Source organism: Cygnus atratus, chromosome 5, assembly GCF_013377495.2.
Source record: "Cygnus atratus isolate AKBS03 ecotype Queensland, Australia chromosome 5, CAtr_DNAZoo_HiC_assembly, whole genome shotgun sequence".
In the NCBI taxonomy this organism is placed as follows: domain Eukaryota; kingdom Metazoa; phylum Chordata; class Aves; order Anseriformes; family Anatidae; genus Cygnus; species Cygnus atratus.
The window spans coordinates 48356242-48374062 of NC_066366.1; the positions used below are offsets into that span (position 1 = coordinate 48356242).

General features: G+C 36.2%; 1 protein-coding gene across 5 annotated transcripts in view; it reads right to left on the reverse strand.

Annotated features, from left to right (window-relative positions):
- The window catches only part of TTC7B (tetratricopeptide repeat domain 7B), a 138572-nt gene that overhangs the window by 50031 nt on the left and 70720 nt on the right, over nucleotides 1–17821 (reverse strand). For all 5 annotated transcript variants that reach the window (XM_035539890.1, XM_050711100.1, XM_050711101.1 and 2 more), the window contains 2 exons: nucleotides 16416–16576; nucleotides 991–1107 (listed from right to left, as the gene is read on the reverse strand). In XM_035539890.1, the coding sequence (XP_035395783.1) occupies nucleotides 991–1107; nucleotides 16416–16576 (278 nt within the window). The remainder of the gene's footprint in view (nucleotides 1–990; nucleotides 1108–16415; nucleotides 16577–17821) is intronic.

Genomic DNA, 17821 nt, shown 5'->3' on the forward strand with positions numbered 1-17821 from the left:
AAACTTTTCTGCTCTAAACTGCTTATTAGCTTCCCAATGAGAGGATTAATTTTCCCTTTCTGGCCCTAAGTTTCCAACTCTCCCACTCTTCTTAGAGATGCATGTTATTACATAACTGACATCAAACAAAACGAGACCAAAAACTAGACAGATAATGTTCATCACACTCCTATATCCGATACCATCTGGTACAGATCTCTTCTGCACCACCTCCTTTCCAGAAACTACCAACCCTTCAAACAACAAGATAGCAGGAAATTCTGCTTGTACTGAGTAATTCTACAGGTATTTGATAAACATGTTGTACAGGTACCAGCATGGACATATGAAAAGCTAAATTAGCAGCTTTCCTGTTTATTTCACAGGTGATCCAAACATATGTGGCAAAGGAAAATATGTGTGTTTTTGGAAACCCAAAGAGGACTCAACTTATCCAAATACCTGCTAAGTCCTTTGAAGAACCTAACTAGCTTCATAACCTAAATAGTTTCAGACCTTCCTTTAAAAAAAGCATGTTGATTTTCCAAGCATGTCATATTTATCCATGTGACCTCCACTATTTCTGTAGTCTTAATTAATGTCTAGCCGTCTTTCACTCTATCCAGCAAAAGTCCTTGAACTAAATTACTACTACAGCAATGTCTCCACTAAACAAAAAGATACAAAAGATTCTATAACCCAGATCAGGAGGAAAACCAAAACAATACCAGTACATTGAGCCACATCAAGGACAATGGCAGAGTTACACAACATCTGCCATCAGTTCTCACCAGTTTATTAGCTTTGATGCACCTTACTTCACAGAACTCTAAGTGGTTCCTCCTTATCCATCAAGTGGTATCTTCGCAGTTCCACTTCCTCAGATTTCCAGAGGATTAGTTTGTTCATTTAAAATACCAGACCAAGTAAAACCAGGACTAATATTGACCTTGAATGCTACTGAGCAAGGTATTCACGAATTTCACACTCCAGAATTCTACAGCATCTTACCTTGGGTTAGTGAGATTATAGCAGGACTTCCAGATCTGTAGCATGTGTTTACAAGTAAGGAGTGCTTCATCTGGGCCTCTGCACAAGGATTCCAATTTGACTTTTGTAAACAGTAATCTGGTGAAAAAGGAAATTAAGAAAAAGAAAAGAGATTCTGATTCAATTGAAACTTTTTTTTTTTTTTTTAAAGATACCCAATATCAGGCCAAACTGGAGAAATAACACAACTTCAAAGATAGTGTTAATTTAAATATTTGTTTCATGAAGTAATTACAATAAAGTCAAATACCTAGTGTTATCATCAAAACAATAGCACTTTTCACAAAGTGGCCTTTTCCACTAGATAGAAACAGTGGTTTACAGGAATTTATTTATTTATTACAGTTAAACGAGACAAAATAGTTCAGTGAAATTAGCAGAACCATTACAAACAGTATTTTGCATGTTGTTTGTATAATATCTTCATTAAGGAAACTCTTTGCCACTTTAATGAGAAAGGAAAGTGTTTTCCGTAAATTGGCTCACATGATAGTTACCTAATCTTAACTTAGAAAGAAAACAAGTCAGTATTGATACATGCTACTTGCCTATAATATAAACTTCTTTACCATCAAATTCTATTACAGGAAACAGAAGAGACTATATTGAAAAAGCTACCACTAGATCAGATAGATATATGGGAGGTCATCAGCATTAGTAAGGTTAAGAAGAAAATGCAACTCCGTGCTACTTTATGGTGCTATCAACAGGCACTGAAATTGACATTTAACTTGAATTTTGAACATTTTGAACATTTCAAAGTGATAACCTGAAGAAAGCACATCATTCATCATGTACACAACAGTCTTCCTCATGGGAGCAAACACGTTTTCTGGAAGCCACTATAAATTAATTCTGATTTCAAAGCTGATATTTCTAATGGCAGCAACACAAAGTACATAACCTCAGAAGGTGATGACTCTGTATTCCTTTTATATGCCATATACTAATGTATCAGTAGAAAGCTCTCCACGGAGATTAACTTAGACACACACCTTCCTGGACAATTAAAGAATATAAATGCAACAGAACAACAAAGGAGCAACATTGGTATGCATATTTAAAGAAGTCAGAACATCTGTAAACAGATAATACACTAGAAAAACACTAATTTAAAAGTAATTTTTAGTAAGTTGCAAGATTAAAGAGCACAAAGCAGGAGGAGAGGATACAAATAAAATTGTTAGCCTACTTTCCATTTTTAAACCCAGGTGTACTTTGGCATTTTATTCCAGTACAACCTTAATTATCCTAAGTGAAAAATTTATACGATTGGTCATATGGTCTGTGTGGGAAGACTGAGAAGGGTGTAGAGGGTGGGCATGTGTGAAAGCTCAGAACTTTCTTATCCCAAATACAAACTTTGAGGCTGCTAATAGTAACTGCAAACTGCCAGAGGGTTTTCTCAAGAATAAAAAGTGACAGCAAGTGCCTCAGTAAGCTACAGTTGCTAAAGCTATAGTGTTGCACTGAACATCTTTTGCAGAAACTACACAGCACATAAATCTGAAAAAGAATCATGCTATCTTAATTCTACACTGTGTGTGTTGGTGGGATTGAAAAAGAAATAAAATGCAGGTCACTAAATTAGTTTAAGAGAACGAGCACCTGTGGATAAGCAAGGTAAATAATGCCATATGGAGCATCACCAGATATTTTCTAGGAATGTAGAACAGAGTAATCAGTCATATTAGTATAGGTTTGTTCTTATTAGTAAACTGGATTTAAGTATATGGGAAACTATACAGGTTATTTAAAGTCATATTCCATTTGAGTGTGCTCCTCTGTAGACATTAGTTTAACCGTAACTGTGTCACTGGAAGAAAAAATTTCCACACCTGTCTACCATTTTACTCAATAGAGAAGAAAAAAAGACAAGTAATATCCTCCCCCACTCACACTACCACATCTATTCTACCTTTAACATCCCCTCTCCCATTAATCCAACCAAACAATAGCAAGACCTAGGAATCGAAACCTAAACCCCAAAATAAGAGAAATCTACTTCATACAATCCATTCCCTGTTTCTCTTTATGCAGAAACAAGGGAGCCCTATAGAAGAGCCTATAGAAGGGTTTTCTGATTGTTTGTTTTATCTAGTGATTTTAAAGCATTTTACAAAAGGCATGGCATTTAAGTTCATTAGCACCAAATTTACAAGTCATTTTAGAAACAAGTGAATTGTAATACATGCCTTGGTTCACTCTATCTGTAAACTGTATAACATAACACTAACAGCCTTCAAGCATTTAAGACTTCCGGGAATACTGCAGTAGAGAGAAGGCAGGGCGCCAGCAAACCACTAAGATTCAGTATGCAGGAGCTAAAAGAAAAATGTAGTGGGAGATAGAATGGGAAAGGATTTGATTATTAAGAAATTACTTAAATACACATGTAAGAAACAGCAAGAGTCTGTGCAAGAAAAGTTTAAGGACTTGGACTACTAGTGCAGGATTCAAGGGAAAGATAGCAGAAGAGAAATATATATGCAAGAATTAAAACAGCACATCAGAATTCTATGTTTTTTATGCAACTGGAACACATGCAACAACATCATCTCTGTTTCTTATGCATTATAGCAGTAGGGGGGCCTGGATGACTGCAGGTTTCCCAAAACAGAAACAGTAAACTGAAAGTATGATGGGAAGATATGCATAATTCTAATACAGGCTAGAAAATTGTATCTAATGCCAAAAAAAAAAGTATACAAAAAGTACACTGGCGTGGTATCATCCACAGACTAAAGCAAAAATAATCTTTTGAATAGAAAAGGTTGCACCTGTAAAGCCACAGAGAGCAGTTTCTGTCAGTCTAAGAAATATTTTGACTATAAATCACAGAATAACTAAAAGATTTCAGAAAAGTCAAATGGGATGTTAATAGAAAAGTGAAAAACTGCTAACTAAACATTTACTTAACAAACGGGGGAAGGAAGGGAAGAAAGAATCATAGTGTCATTTGGTTTGGAAAAGCAGAAGGCACACCACGTGATAAACAGATCTCTCTAACTTAATTCTTCCAAGTTCCTCTGAAACATTACTGGAGGTATGAGTCAGTAACAAGATAAACAAGCAGCTCAGGGACAAGGAGTATCAGGAAGGTTTACAAAGCCGTGAGGGGTACATCATCTGAAAAAGGATTTTTTTGTAAGGACAACTTAAAGCATTTGTGAAAATCATTCTTCTGGAACACTGCCTGCATTACTGACACAGAGTTATAAGCTTAAAAAACGACAGTCCTAATAATTTTCATATTCATTTTTAATATGTTGTTAAAACAGAGATAGGATGATGAAAATCAAGCTGTACGTTTTATAAGAGTATGAAGTCATCTAGTTCTGTTTTTAAGTATCTGATGTTTACATTACTGGCGCACAGTGCAGCACAAAACATGACACAGAAACCACAGCATGGTGGAACAGCACCCATGACTAAGAGTGCAAGTAGTGAGGAATAGGCAAAATAGAAATGAAATGTGCAACAATACCTGTCAGCGATGTGTGAAACTGGAATAAATATAACAGATAAGAACAGCAATCTGTTTGGGTCAAACCCTTTGGGGAAGGAAAGTAGGTAAAACAGGTTCTGTTAAAGAAACTAGACTAGCAAGGCATTTGTTGGACCATCAGTATTTCATAAGCATACAGATCTTTGACATTGGAGAGAAAAAAAAGGGGGGGGGGGGAATCGCATCTTTCTAGGAGACTAATTATCCATACAAAATGGAGAACAAATCAAACTCTTAAGTGGAAGGTCTTAGTTATTCAGTTATTCTTGGAGCTAATAGCTGATACATTTATGAAATAGTTACTGGGGCGGCAAATGACTCCATTAAGTTTTAGACTGTTGTCCCTAACTAACAAGGACATTATAAAACAGCTTCTTATAACCAAATCCATAAACTGCTGGATTTTTGTTTAAATAAAAAGTGAAAAATCACAAATGGGTTTATAACTAGGCCTTTGAATTTCAACAGGAATAGTGTGATAAACTTCACATTTGAGATACAAAGAAGTCTGCCCTTTAACAGAAAGATAAAATTTTTCAGGAACTGTATCTAAAGTTGAAGTAGGTAAAACTCGATGTTTGACAAGCCAATCAACAATAACATTGCGGAAGTAAGATACCAGCAATGTGCAGAGATCCTACCAAGAACAGTGGGAGACAGGACAAAAGAAGAGAAAGAAAGATCAGTACAGAAAGCTGCATCTTTGGTACATATTAAAAAGTAAAGCTAAACTAGACCCTGAAAAGGATATTAAATAAAAAATTAGTCTTTAAGGACTCTTTTTGTCCTTAATTAGGAGGAAAAAAATCATGAATGAACCCCCACCACCACCACTACCCTAATCCTTATCTATGTTGTCTCAGATATGAAAACAAAGAAACATGGAGGACAGGAACACTCTAATAGCGAATACAGTTAATGCAGTCAAAAATAGTCCCTTTCTCAGAACTGTGGAAAGACTCACACAGAAGATTGCTGGCAGTGAAAATATTAAAGAAAATATCACATCTGTAATGACTGGAGAACAGCAACTATACTGTCAGTGGTCTTTCAAGAGAGAAGACACAGGCCAATATCAACAGTTTTAAAAACATACAAAAAATACAAAAATAGCATCCAAAATAAAATGAAGATGAATTAGATAACATTGTTACAGGAAAATGTGTCACAGTGAAATTATAACAAAGAGAGATTGTACCAAGCAATCTGGGTAACAGTTATTCCAAACCAGAGCTGCCCAACGGCCAAGTTCATCAACGTGAGGCAGCTGTCAAGAGGGCAGATGTCATTCTGGAAAGCACTACTTGAAGCAGAAAGAGAAGGAAACTGCCATTGTACAATAGCCTCATGAGAACACATCTGGAATGCTATACATAATCCTCATTATAAGAGTTGCACGCACACAGATGAAAAATTTTAAATTGGAGCAGCTGCAGAGCAAGGTTGTGAGGGTGATCAGCTGACTGGAGACTACAGATTATGAAAAGTACTTCATTTAGTCAGCCTACCAAAACAGAAGCCAAAAAGAGAGACAATCTCTATCTACAAATACAGATGAAGGGAAAATAACAATTTAACCAGAGGACAATGTTTTCACAAAGCCTAGTACACATAAAGGCCATACAGACTACTAAAACATCCAGGATGGAAATGGGGTCTCTCAACATTATCAATGAAATTGTACAACAGACTGCTTCCTCGGTTTGTTTTGGATAGACTGTAGAAGAGGTGGAGCAAATAACCTAACTGTTCTTAAAATATACCCAATGACTTCAAGAAAAGCTTTATAGAACAGGATAGCTGTAATAAAGAATTCTTGTGACTTCCGAGGTTCTCACTAATGCTCTATTTCCCAATCAATATAAGCTAACCTTCTAAAACAATCTGAAGCTTTCCCTGACAACCAACCAGTGTCATTTGAAGCGTAGTCAAGAACATGTGAATCTGCAAAACAAAATTGCTGTCTTAATTATGACTCTTTCTTCTCAGCCAGTCTGTATCACTTTTGAAATAAAACATCCAGATGCTACAATAATGTCGGGCAATTAAGACAAGTCAGTATGTCAAATACTGGCATAAGTCATTACGGGTATTTCTACCCTCTAGAATGAATTAAAAATTCATAGTGAAGACTGATCTCTGCTCTGTGACAAGTAACGCTATTAGCACAGAGAAGCCTTAGTTCTTTCAGTGAACAGGTATTACTTACCTCAGCTATCATTTCCAAGCCAGCTGCTTTGCTTTTGGAATCAAGCAAGCCATTTTTGCATGTTGCTGTGCACCATATGAGCATATCAGTTTGGATGGGCCAACGCTGGAAATCTATAGTCCACACACTACCATAAAGAAGAGACGTACCTTTCATTCCACATTTCTTTCTTTAAATCTTGGCAACACAACGTGTGTTCTTCCACCTGATCTGCCTATTAGAGCAGTATCACTCAATCACAGCAGTAATCATGAATCTCCCTAAAGTTCCTCAGACTAAGAAACTTTCTGCTGCACACTTTTAATTCCACTAGATTTCTTCTTCTTAAGGGTCCATATCCCCATATCCTGACCAAAAATGAACAGACTGCTGTATTTTCCATTAGGACTGGGAGTAACTTCATTATTATTTTCTTCTTATATGGATTATCTATGCATTTCAGGGCTTGAAGAACATAAGGAAGAGCTGTGCCCATCACTGAAGGTATGTGCTTTGAAAAATATTAGCCTTAGAGCGTAACACACCAGAAGCCTTGCTGGGAACCCTTTAAGGACTCTTCTGTATGCAGTGAGGTCAGGCCAAGCATACTCAGCACAACATACACAAGAGCGAACAGCTAACCCACTTGAAGAAGCTAAAATTTGAAAGGATGGATCCAATCCACGTGTTTACAATGCAGGATTAAAAACGCAACTACCTTTGTGTTAAGTTCTGCAAATATTGAGTACACTTTATATACTATAAGAGAACCTTTTAAAGTAGTACAATAGTTGCATTTCTAACTTCAGCTAACAGTATTTTTACATCATAAACAACCATTAAGAGGTGGTAGGAAAGTAATTAAAATACTGGCAGCCCCATAAAAATAATAGCAACCAACAAATTCACTTAGAAAGCCTCAAAAAACAGTCATCTCGCTGACAACCATGTTAATTTCTACAGTAGCTTAAATATAATAAACTTTATATAATTAACACTGATAGCCTGTTACTTATTAGTGCACAAAAGAAAGACAACACATACCAGTTCTGCATAGAGACACATAATATTTCATTTTGGTTTCACATTTAAGTGCCCATTTGACATACCCCACAACTTCAAATCCTAGAATGCTAGGAAAATTCAAGAGAAGGTGTTCTGTTTTTAAACCTAGACACTACATTAAAAACACACACACATACACAAACCTCACCAAGTCTAAATGTATGAATTCTGAAATGTTAGACTGTGATCCTATATAAAATAAATAAGAACAAAATCACAGAAAGGGCAATGGAGATCACTACAGAATGATATCAAAGTCTGAAAGTGAACAATTTTTTTGATACAGACTTTTTCCAAATGATCTGAACTTAAGCAAAAAGATAATTATGTTGATGTAAGCTTATGTTTACACACACACTTCATATAATCACAGCGCATTTCTGTAACAAAGCCACCAGTGTCAACAGATTGTATAAATTAAATCAGATTAACTGACAGATGCCACAGTAATTAAGGTGGGAAATCAGTACAAAGTGCGTATAAAATTTATTTTGAACACATATTATTTAATATTTATGATTTGGGAGAATAGAAATCTATTCACCTTTCCTAAAGTTTTAGCAAGTCACTTCTTGCACTCAAAAATTAGATAGATGGGAAAGACTTCTGATGTAAATTGTAGGTATCATTAAAGAAGCCAAACCTTAGCATATACTAAGAGAAATTGAAACTGCTATCAGCCAGTGTTCTTCTGACAGCCTTGTAATTACTCATGAATAAGTGGTTTAGAATAAAAAGGTTAAAATTAAAAGAAAATCCTGAAGTTCACAGTGTTAACTTCATTCACAATCCAGAATTTGACAACAGATTAGTCTGTGATTTTGTAGCTTCTTTTAAAAGGAGAAGATAAGGTCGACTGTTGTAAGACCCTTCATTCAGGAATTTCACTTGTATCCAATGGGACTCTAATTTATGTGTAATATACTCTCCTAATGCAAAGATCCTTGTAACAGCGCAGTAGAAAACTTTCCAGTCAATTTCTTCAGTAGCACAGCTTAACAGCTCTCAAGCTGGATTTCTTTTTAAAAAGAGCATATAGTTGCAAGAATAAATACAGCCTTTGCACTCTAAAGTGGAAACGCATCGTAGAAATAAGTGACTGAGAAGCAAATAATGCTAGCAAACAGGTAATTGGACATAAACTCCCAATGAAGCAATTATGCTCAAAATAACTAACACAATCCTTTCCAACTGACAAGATGCAGAAAGTTCTTTGTAGAAAGCAATGATAATCACAGTCACAGAACTGTAAGGGTTGGAAGGGACCTCGAGAGATCATCGGGTCCAACCCCCCTGCCAAAGCAGGTTGCTTAGAGCAGGCTGCCCAGGTAGGCGTCCAGACGGGCCTTGAATATCTCCAGAGAAGGGAGCAATATGGAAGTATTTGTGCAGCTCCTGTTTACATATGATGAAAACGCTGGCTGCAGTACTGAAGTGCAACACATAACTAAAAGGTTACAGAATGTGCCCTGCTATCAGGAAACACAGTGACATTCTCAACAGAAAGGACGTTTAGAGGTGACTTGATTATAGTAGCTACCACCAGAGTACGAAGGCACTAGTACTACACATTGCTTAGTAAAGAATATGCAAAAACTAATGTCTGGAAGCAAATAAAGGAACAGCTCAAATTAAGAACAAAAATTCAGTTTTAATGAAGAGTGCCAAATAGAAACAAACTACCACATGCTGCAGTGGTATCTCCAGCTTCTGATGAGTCCGTATCAAAATCAGATGTCCTCTGGAAGGTATGGCTGAGCTAAACCTCTATTATTAGAGAAAACCAAAGCAAATTTAGCAGCTTGATATATAGGCGGCCAGGTCATTTAAAAATTGATCCTTGTGCTTTTAAATTCTATTAATTTGAGTATTTGGTTTTGACAGATGCCCTTTTAATGCTTGCTGTGTAAAACCAACAACTTCATAACAGTCAATTCTGAAATAACTATATGATCATCAAAACAAAAGAAGATAAGCATATTTTAATAAAGGATTTACATTAAATGATTTTACATGCCTCACTTCAATCATCATGATAATTTAAGTAAGTAAAGAATTTCAGAGAGGTGTCTGCTGCAACTGCAAAGTATATCCTTGCACAGTCATTCTACTTTGAGTTTTCAGGAAAATTTTATCAGGAAAGATGTAAATATAAACTGAACAAATTAATCTTATTTCCTGGTCATTTCTTTTGAATTTCTGTGATATTGCTACCCAATCAAATTTTCTCTCCTTATCCTGAAGCCAGTTTCCTCTTCCCCAATTAATCACATCTGTTCCTAATTTTTGTTTTAAGTGTCAACAATTGAGAATTAGTCTCCATTACCCAAGTCACATTTGCAAGCTAACAAAACAAATAATCAGAGGAGGTTACCAAGTACAACTATCTGCAATGTGTTACTTCAATTGTTTTTTCAGCTGCTTGTATCAGTCCAGTTCCTTTAGAAAATCTAATGAACTGCATCACTAGATCACCAACACTGGCAACAGGAGATCAAGAAACCAAGTCTAATCTTTGTTAAAACATTTGAAATGCATCCAATTTAACAATAATAAAAAAATCTCCTAAAGCATTTCTCAAATCAAACACCAATAATACTAGAAGGTGTGAAACCCGATCCAAAAGATTCAGAAAAAGTGACAGATTTCTCTAGTGCCTAAATAAAGCAGAAGCAGAAGGGTAATCTCTTTCAACTTTGGTTGGACAAATCCCCAGTACTGGGAGGCCCATATACATAGGAACACAGATGAAATAAAAACAGACAGTTCAGATGGCTATTAGAAGCCCAACTCTCAAACAGGCAAAAGATACAACAAAAACAGCCCTCAAATCCCAAAATAACAGAATCTTCTGGAAACCATGAATAGGTATCTTTACTGTGTATTGGATGGCCTCCACTGCAACCTTTAAAATAGGATTTCCTATATATTTATTCACAGAGCGGTAGCATTGTTTCTTTGCAGACAAAAAAAGTAGTCAGTCCCGTTACTTTTGGTGGAGGTGTATTTATACATGGTGTATGCCATCTTATGAACTCAATGTCCCTAAGAAAATGTAAATCTGTAAACTATAATGAAGATAGTTTCTGACTGAAGCCAGAACAAATTAGTTATACTTGAAAACTGTGGCAGCCAGCTCATGGCCCAAACTGGGACTCCTTCAATCAAGTTCCAGAGAAGTATCTGCAGCCTAGCAACGCCTAGCAAATATAACAGTCAGGGATAACACCCTGAGGCCAGTGACCAATTTGTTACATAAAGTAATATCTACCTATCAACAATGTCCTGTTTAACGGACCATTCTGTAAAAGCACATCATAACAACTAATGTAAAAGAAAAAAAAAAGATGGGCCTAGCAGAAAAAGAAAAATCATAAGCAACTGACACTGTCTTTCAGTAAGAGAGGTGACACTCCCACTATAATTAGCATTGGTGCAGCCTCACCTGAAATACTGTGTGCATTTCTGGGCTTGGCAATACAAAAAGGATGTTAAGGTTCTTGAAAGCATCCAGAGGAAGGCAAAAAACCTGGTAAGATGTGTCCTGTGAGGAGAGGCTGAGAACACTCGGGCTGTCCGGTCTGGAGAAGAGGAGGCTCAGAGGCGTCCTCGTTGCTCCCTGCAGCTCCCTGAGGAGGGGAAGCGCAGAGGGAGGCGCCGCTCTCTGCCCCCAGCACCCGATGGTAGGGCAGCAGGGAACGGCACAGAGCTGTGGCAGGGGAGGGTCAGACTGGGCATTAGGGAAAATGCCTTTACTGTGAGGGTGGTCAGACACTGGAACAGGATTCCTAGAGAGGTGGTTGGTGCCCTGTGCCTGTCAGGGCTCAAGAGGCATCTGGACAGTGCCCTCAATAATGTGCTTGAGCTTTTGGTTGGCCCTGAAGTGGTCAGGCAGTTGGACCAGATGATCTTTGAAGGTCTCTTTCAACTGAACTGTCCTATTCTGTTGATGAGTAAGTTCAGGGCTTACACAAATATTCCTGAGAACGAACCCATTTACTCCCAAGACAGACAAGATAAAAATGAAACAGATTTGAAAAAGCTTATTGTCAGAAGTTGACAAGGGTGTATACACCGACCTTTTCACAGACATGACTTTGGCAAGGCCCGTAGACCACTACTTCTTGTCTAATCATATATTACTGCCCTTTTCTCAAAGAATTCCCAGTGTTCTCTTTATCAAGAAAAAAAGTGCAAACTCATCCAATGCCACACATAACAGTGCAACTATTCCCCAACTTTGGGAAAACAGAATGGTGTAATCTCTTCCCTCTAGTTGATAAATACACGCCTGTCCCACAGAACAGCAATGCACGTACCATCATGCACTGCATGTACCAACAGCTCTTCTGTTATGCCTACCTGGACAAGAAATGAGTTTGTTAATCAACAATCTGAAGGGAAGGTTAATAGGCTATGTGATTCTGGGAAATCTACTGTAGCTCAGAAGAAATCCTTGAAGGACATGAAGGAAAAGATTCTAATAATTTTCAGTAGAGTGATACATAGACCTGATGCTTCTGTTAAAGATTCTTGGAAGAAAAAAAAATCCATCACACTTCAACAAATGTAAATGTTTAAACTGTGAACTCAGTCTTCAGTTGTCTTCGAACCTGCTACCATATGTCTTTCCTTTTTGAGTGTACTTAACATTAAAATAACATGCTTACACTCCTCAAATAACCCATCTGCTGTTCCCTGCTTCTCCTACTTCAAAAGCTTGTCAGCTGCTATCCATTGCAGTTCTCAATTTTCAGCATACAATTAGCTATTAATATTCATTATATATTTTGCCTAGTTATGCTAATTTCAGGCACTATACTTGTCTTTAACTGCCCCAACACTTGAAATAATGACAGAGAACTCTTGAAAAGCTATGATGAAGAAAACAGTATCAAAAATATTTCATTAAGAAACATAACTGTCTCTTTTGGCTAACTATGAAGTAGGGCAGACAAAAGTGTTATTTCAAGATTTTATACTATTCAAAAAACCACTAAGATATAGGCTCCTCATCACAAGTAGGTAAAAGAACAGGGAAGGGTCATGGAAAGGAGTTGGTAAATAAGGCTCCTTAACATAGCACATGAAACTATGTTATATATATTGCACAAGATATACAAGCCCAACATGAATCAATGCTTACTTATTTCTCAATCTTCTCCCCAACCTTAAAAGCATTAAACAAAAGCAGATCTGTTCACTGACATTTGTTCAAAAACAAGACAATACAAATATTCCCAAGAAAAGTCTTCAAAACCCTATAAAAAGGCAGAAAGCTCTTAACAGCTGAAGGATTTGATTTACTTTCAAAATGCTCTCTTCCCAAAAACTATTCTCCACTTGTCTATTTGACAAGTGCTTATCACCAAGTGTCCAAAGCATTTTGGCTTTTCTCTGTCAGCTGTCAACACTGTACAAGACAGTTTAACTCAACACTTTAGCCATAAAACACGACTATAGCCAATTTATGACTGGAATCCTGCATATCTAGGCACTGCCTTGAAATAACTGAGCATAGTAGTTATCTTGGGTCTTGATAATGAAATGATCTCTGAGAATTGTATATGCTATTGGTTTCACTTCAAAGATGCACTTACCACAAGTAGAGCTCTGTAGATGGTGTTGGTGGAAATAAACTAAGGGAAGAAAAGTATCCCCAGGAATCAATGCAACAAAAACAAGCCCAAGCTTGCATCATCTTGAATACACCTTCAGACAGTAATGCACACCTCTGGGGCTGCTTATACACTCAGAGTAGGCAATCATTGGATTAAAATAAATAAAATTCAAGGCAAACCCAAGCAGCAAAGAACTCACCTGAATACACCCTTACAGTTAACTACTCTAGCACTTTAGGATATATTGCAGCTCCTTCCTGCCTACTCTCCTTGCTTTCAAGGCAGCGTGTCCTTGGTTCTTTAAGAGGAACATCTCTCCATATAGTGAGAACACAGTCTACCATATAGTTCGATGGTTAGGATTTCGTGCTTCATCATCTGTGGGTTTAAAATCTGTCAAGACGAAGAGGAACTGAACTGCACATTTATACCACAGGGACAAATTGTCTAATGAAATAGGGGAAAAACGGTGTAACTTTTGATGAGTTCAAATGCCATTTGACCGGAATGAGATCAAAATCGTGCATTTTGATTATTTCTGGAAAACATTAATACATACCTTTTTCACTTTTACAGGTATATTACATTTTTTTTCCAATAGTGTGTCCCCATACTTTTTAAGTTCTCAGATTGCATGTTTATGCTGACAATATAATGGGCAAAGGAAGAACAATCAACTCTCCATTGAAAAATAAAGTTATATCATGCCATTAACAGCACAGTGTGACTTTTGTTCATTTTTTCCACTACTTTACATTATGATGGGGCAGAGGTCTTTAGCTCTGAGAAATCTTTCTACATAGTGACCTAGGGATACATGGAGCAAAATCATTATCTAATCAACTCCATTTGTTTAGCAACTTTCTAACTCTATAGCACAGAAAAGTTAACTATAATTCAGTGTATGATGGTATGCTTACAGTGCACTTCAAACACTGAACATGAAACAACTCTAGGAATGTATCAACTTTTAAAAGATTAAAAACTGACAGGTATTTACTAATTAACTACAACAGAGGAATGCTTTAGAGCATTGATTTCTCAGTATGACTCACAGTGTGTTCTATGACTTCCTTGCAACCTCTGGCATTTTACAAAGATATAGTGTTAATAAAGTTCTGAAAACTTAGATTCTTTTCACCAAGAAAAGCAAAACAGAAAGAACATACAGTTGTGAATAGGCCAGGACAGCACTCACTGTAACAATGCATTTACAGCATGCAGAGGTATGTGGATAATAACAATAAAAGAAATAGGAAGAAAACTAAATCATATGCCCTATGTTTTACTTCAGTATTTGCCAAGTACAGAGATCTATTACACTGTAAAGCTACCGAATTTTGTAAAAAAGAAAAAAAAAGTGAGGTAATTGATTCTGACAAATAAAGAGAATACCAAGAAAAGCTTTGTATTATTTAGCTTACTGGGATTGCAGACATAACTGAAAGATAAAAGACAAAACATTATGATATTTGAAATGCTTACAAAAGCCAATAAAATACCAAAGACAAATAATCAAATGTTTCAGTATATCCCAAAATTAGCAAGCCTTAGAGGAACATACAAGGATCTCTTCCCAGCCTGCTAGGAAGTACCATGAAATCCTACTCTTTAAAGAAGCTGCAGTATAAAAAATAGAATCAACAATACAGTAAGCATTTGTGTTTCACATTTTATATGCTCATACACACATGCTGACAACTATTTCAAGAGCACCAGATATTGTGTGCAAGAACAGATTGTAAACTTGAGGTTTTGCTGATAAATCCTTGCAAAAATAATCCAGCTACATGAAGGAGTCAATCCAAATTTATCTTATTGACCAGATGTGTTTGGCTGGCTGTCAGCATCAATTGCAGAGCACACATAAGAAATCTCAGTCATATCCTCGACTTCCCTGGAACCAGCACCAATTTGACAGCACCAAAGAGAAGACTCTAAAAAGACTGCCTAGAGATGCACCTTGAACTCAGCAGTTGTACATCTGATGGAGATTCCTACTGCCAAGATATTTCTCTCCAGTTCCCTGATCCGCACAAGCAGGTTTTAACGTAGCACGCTGTATCACCATGGTGTTTGTGTTATGTAACAGGACTAACAATGTAGAACCACCATTATGACTCATGTCATTAATATACATGCTTTACTAGAAATACCAGAACTTCACAAAGATCAAAACAATTCAGGCAATACATTTAACCACAAAACGTAGATACAAACAAGTATGGAAAGGACACGAACCATACTTGAAAAACCCATAATTATCTATCTTTCTAATGCTCATAAGTCATTTTAAACATTTTACCGAATGATCCTTTGTTTTTCTATTAAAACAGAGAGAAGTTTCAGATATACTTTTTCTAGATCATTAATTATTCTGAGAGATATAGCAGCATGTTCTTTGCCGTGTATGTTCCCACTAAGTGGCAGAAGATGAACCAAAAAAATTAGATGGCTGATACTTCTATTGCCTTTCAAACCAGGATTTACTGACAGAGATCCATCAGAGATCTGAAGAAAGCACAGACAGGTTTAGGAGAACTGCTAGATAGTTCTCAAATCATGAAGCATGTGTGGAAACACCTAAAAAGAACTCAGATTCCATACAACATGCACAGAGTTATCTGCAGTATGGGATCAATCTTCCCTAGCCAATAGTAATGTCCTGTTTATCCTTCTTAGAACATTGCATAAAAACAGAAGACAGAAAAACACTCTTAAAGCATATAACAGGGAGAAACCATCTAAACAAGCAGTATGTGGAAAAAGACAAAATAAGATCAGCTATCCAGCTCTAGTCTCCCTTCCAAAACCAAATACTTAATCACTGTTTAAAAAGCCTTTAATAAAAATCAGACTTGAATTAAATGTCAGGAGGAAACAACGCTGAAAAAAAGTTTAAAAATAGACCAATTTCAAATCAATTGTTTCTCAAAATGAATGATATAAGAATCTAAGAAAAATATGAGAGAAAGCACAGAAAGCAAACATGACATTCACTCACATAAAATTTTCTGGATATTCACTCAAGGCCATATCAATGATATTCAAAGCATCATGATAGTGTTTCTGGGCTGATAGCAAGAGCGCAAGGAGATGAAGAGAGTTGGCATCATCTCCTTGTAGCTGTAGAGCCTGACGAACATAACCCAAAGCTTCTGGTATCTGATTAAAAAAACAAAACGGAGAAAAAGAAAGCACCACTATTAGAAGTCTTTCTTATTACTTGATTACATGTACTTAATGTTTTCACACTGTTCACCAAGATAGACTCCTGTAGAAGACTATTCATCAGTGTAAAAATAGACTTGATGTTCTACAATGATCTGCAAAATTAAATAATATATTAACCCTGAAAAATAAGATGGAAGTTTTAAAAAACAGTTCCCTTCAGTCTTTTAAAATATTAACTTACAGATTTTTTTTTCCAAATACTGGTTGTATTTCTCTATGATTTTGAAAATATTTTAATTGTAATACATTAACTGAAACATGCAGCTAGACTGCCACAGCAACTTTTCTTCACATGGAATTTCATGATCTCCTGCATTACATGTATGTCTGATCAAAATAAGTACACTAAGTGTTAAAACCAGGAAATTTAATTGAGTAATAGAAGTTTGGAATTCAGAAATACAGTCATAGTCTACTACTGAAAAACATTAAGTGATGCTAAAGGGACAATCCATTCCACTCTAACTGACCTCATCCACCATCTGTGCTATTCAATAGCAATGAAAAGTAGTCACTTAGATTACGTAAACTACCGTGGCTCAAAACAACTTCCTAAAATAAACTTGACACAGAAAAAGGCTTATCATGGCATATACAAAGCAGCTCTGCATTATACAAATTCATCTGATATATGGTAGAATTTGTACCTTTAATACATATAACTATATAATATATAGCATATTATATTATATATTACATATATGCTAGGGTAACGGTTGGACTTTATGATTTTGGAGGTCTTTTCCAAACTAAATGATTCTACAATTCTATAATAACTGTACAAGTTAGATTGAGCTCTGTTCTTTTTCATAGCTTTAAAAGATTTTCCAATTATAGTCTTATTTTGTAATTTTGTTCGCAATAACCAGATCTTCTAAAAGTATTCAGAAAAGGCATGTATCTTCTCAGATACTGAAGACTTAAGCACTGTCTAGATTGTTAAAGACTAGATTCAAGAGTCCCACTCTCTTGAAAATCCATAAACAGAGATCACGCATAATAGGTAAAAACAGGGTAAAAAATTGACTTTGTTACTCTCTGCCAAGCACCATTAATGATGAAAAACATAAATTGAATGTCTTATGTCTTATTTCTGATCCTTGGACTGCAAATACTGTGGCAGAAGTCTGGAGAAGTATATAAAACCAAAGGTGTTCAGAGAGAATATATCCATAT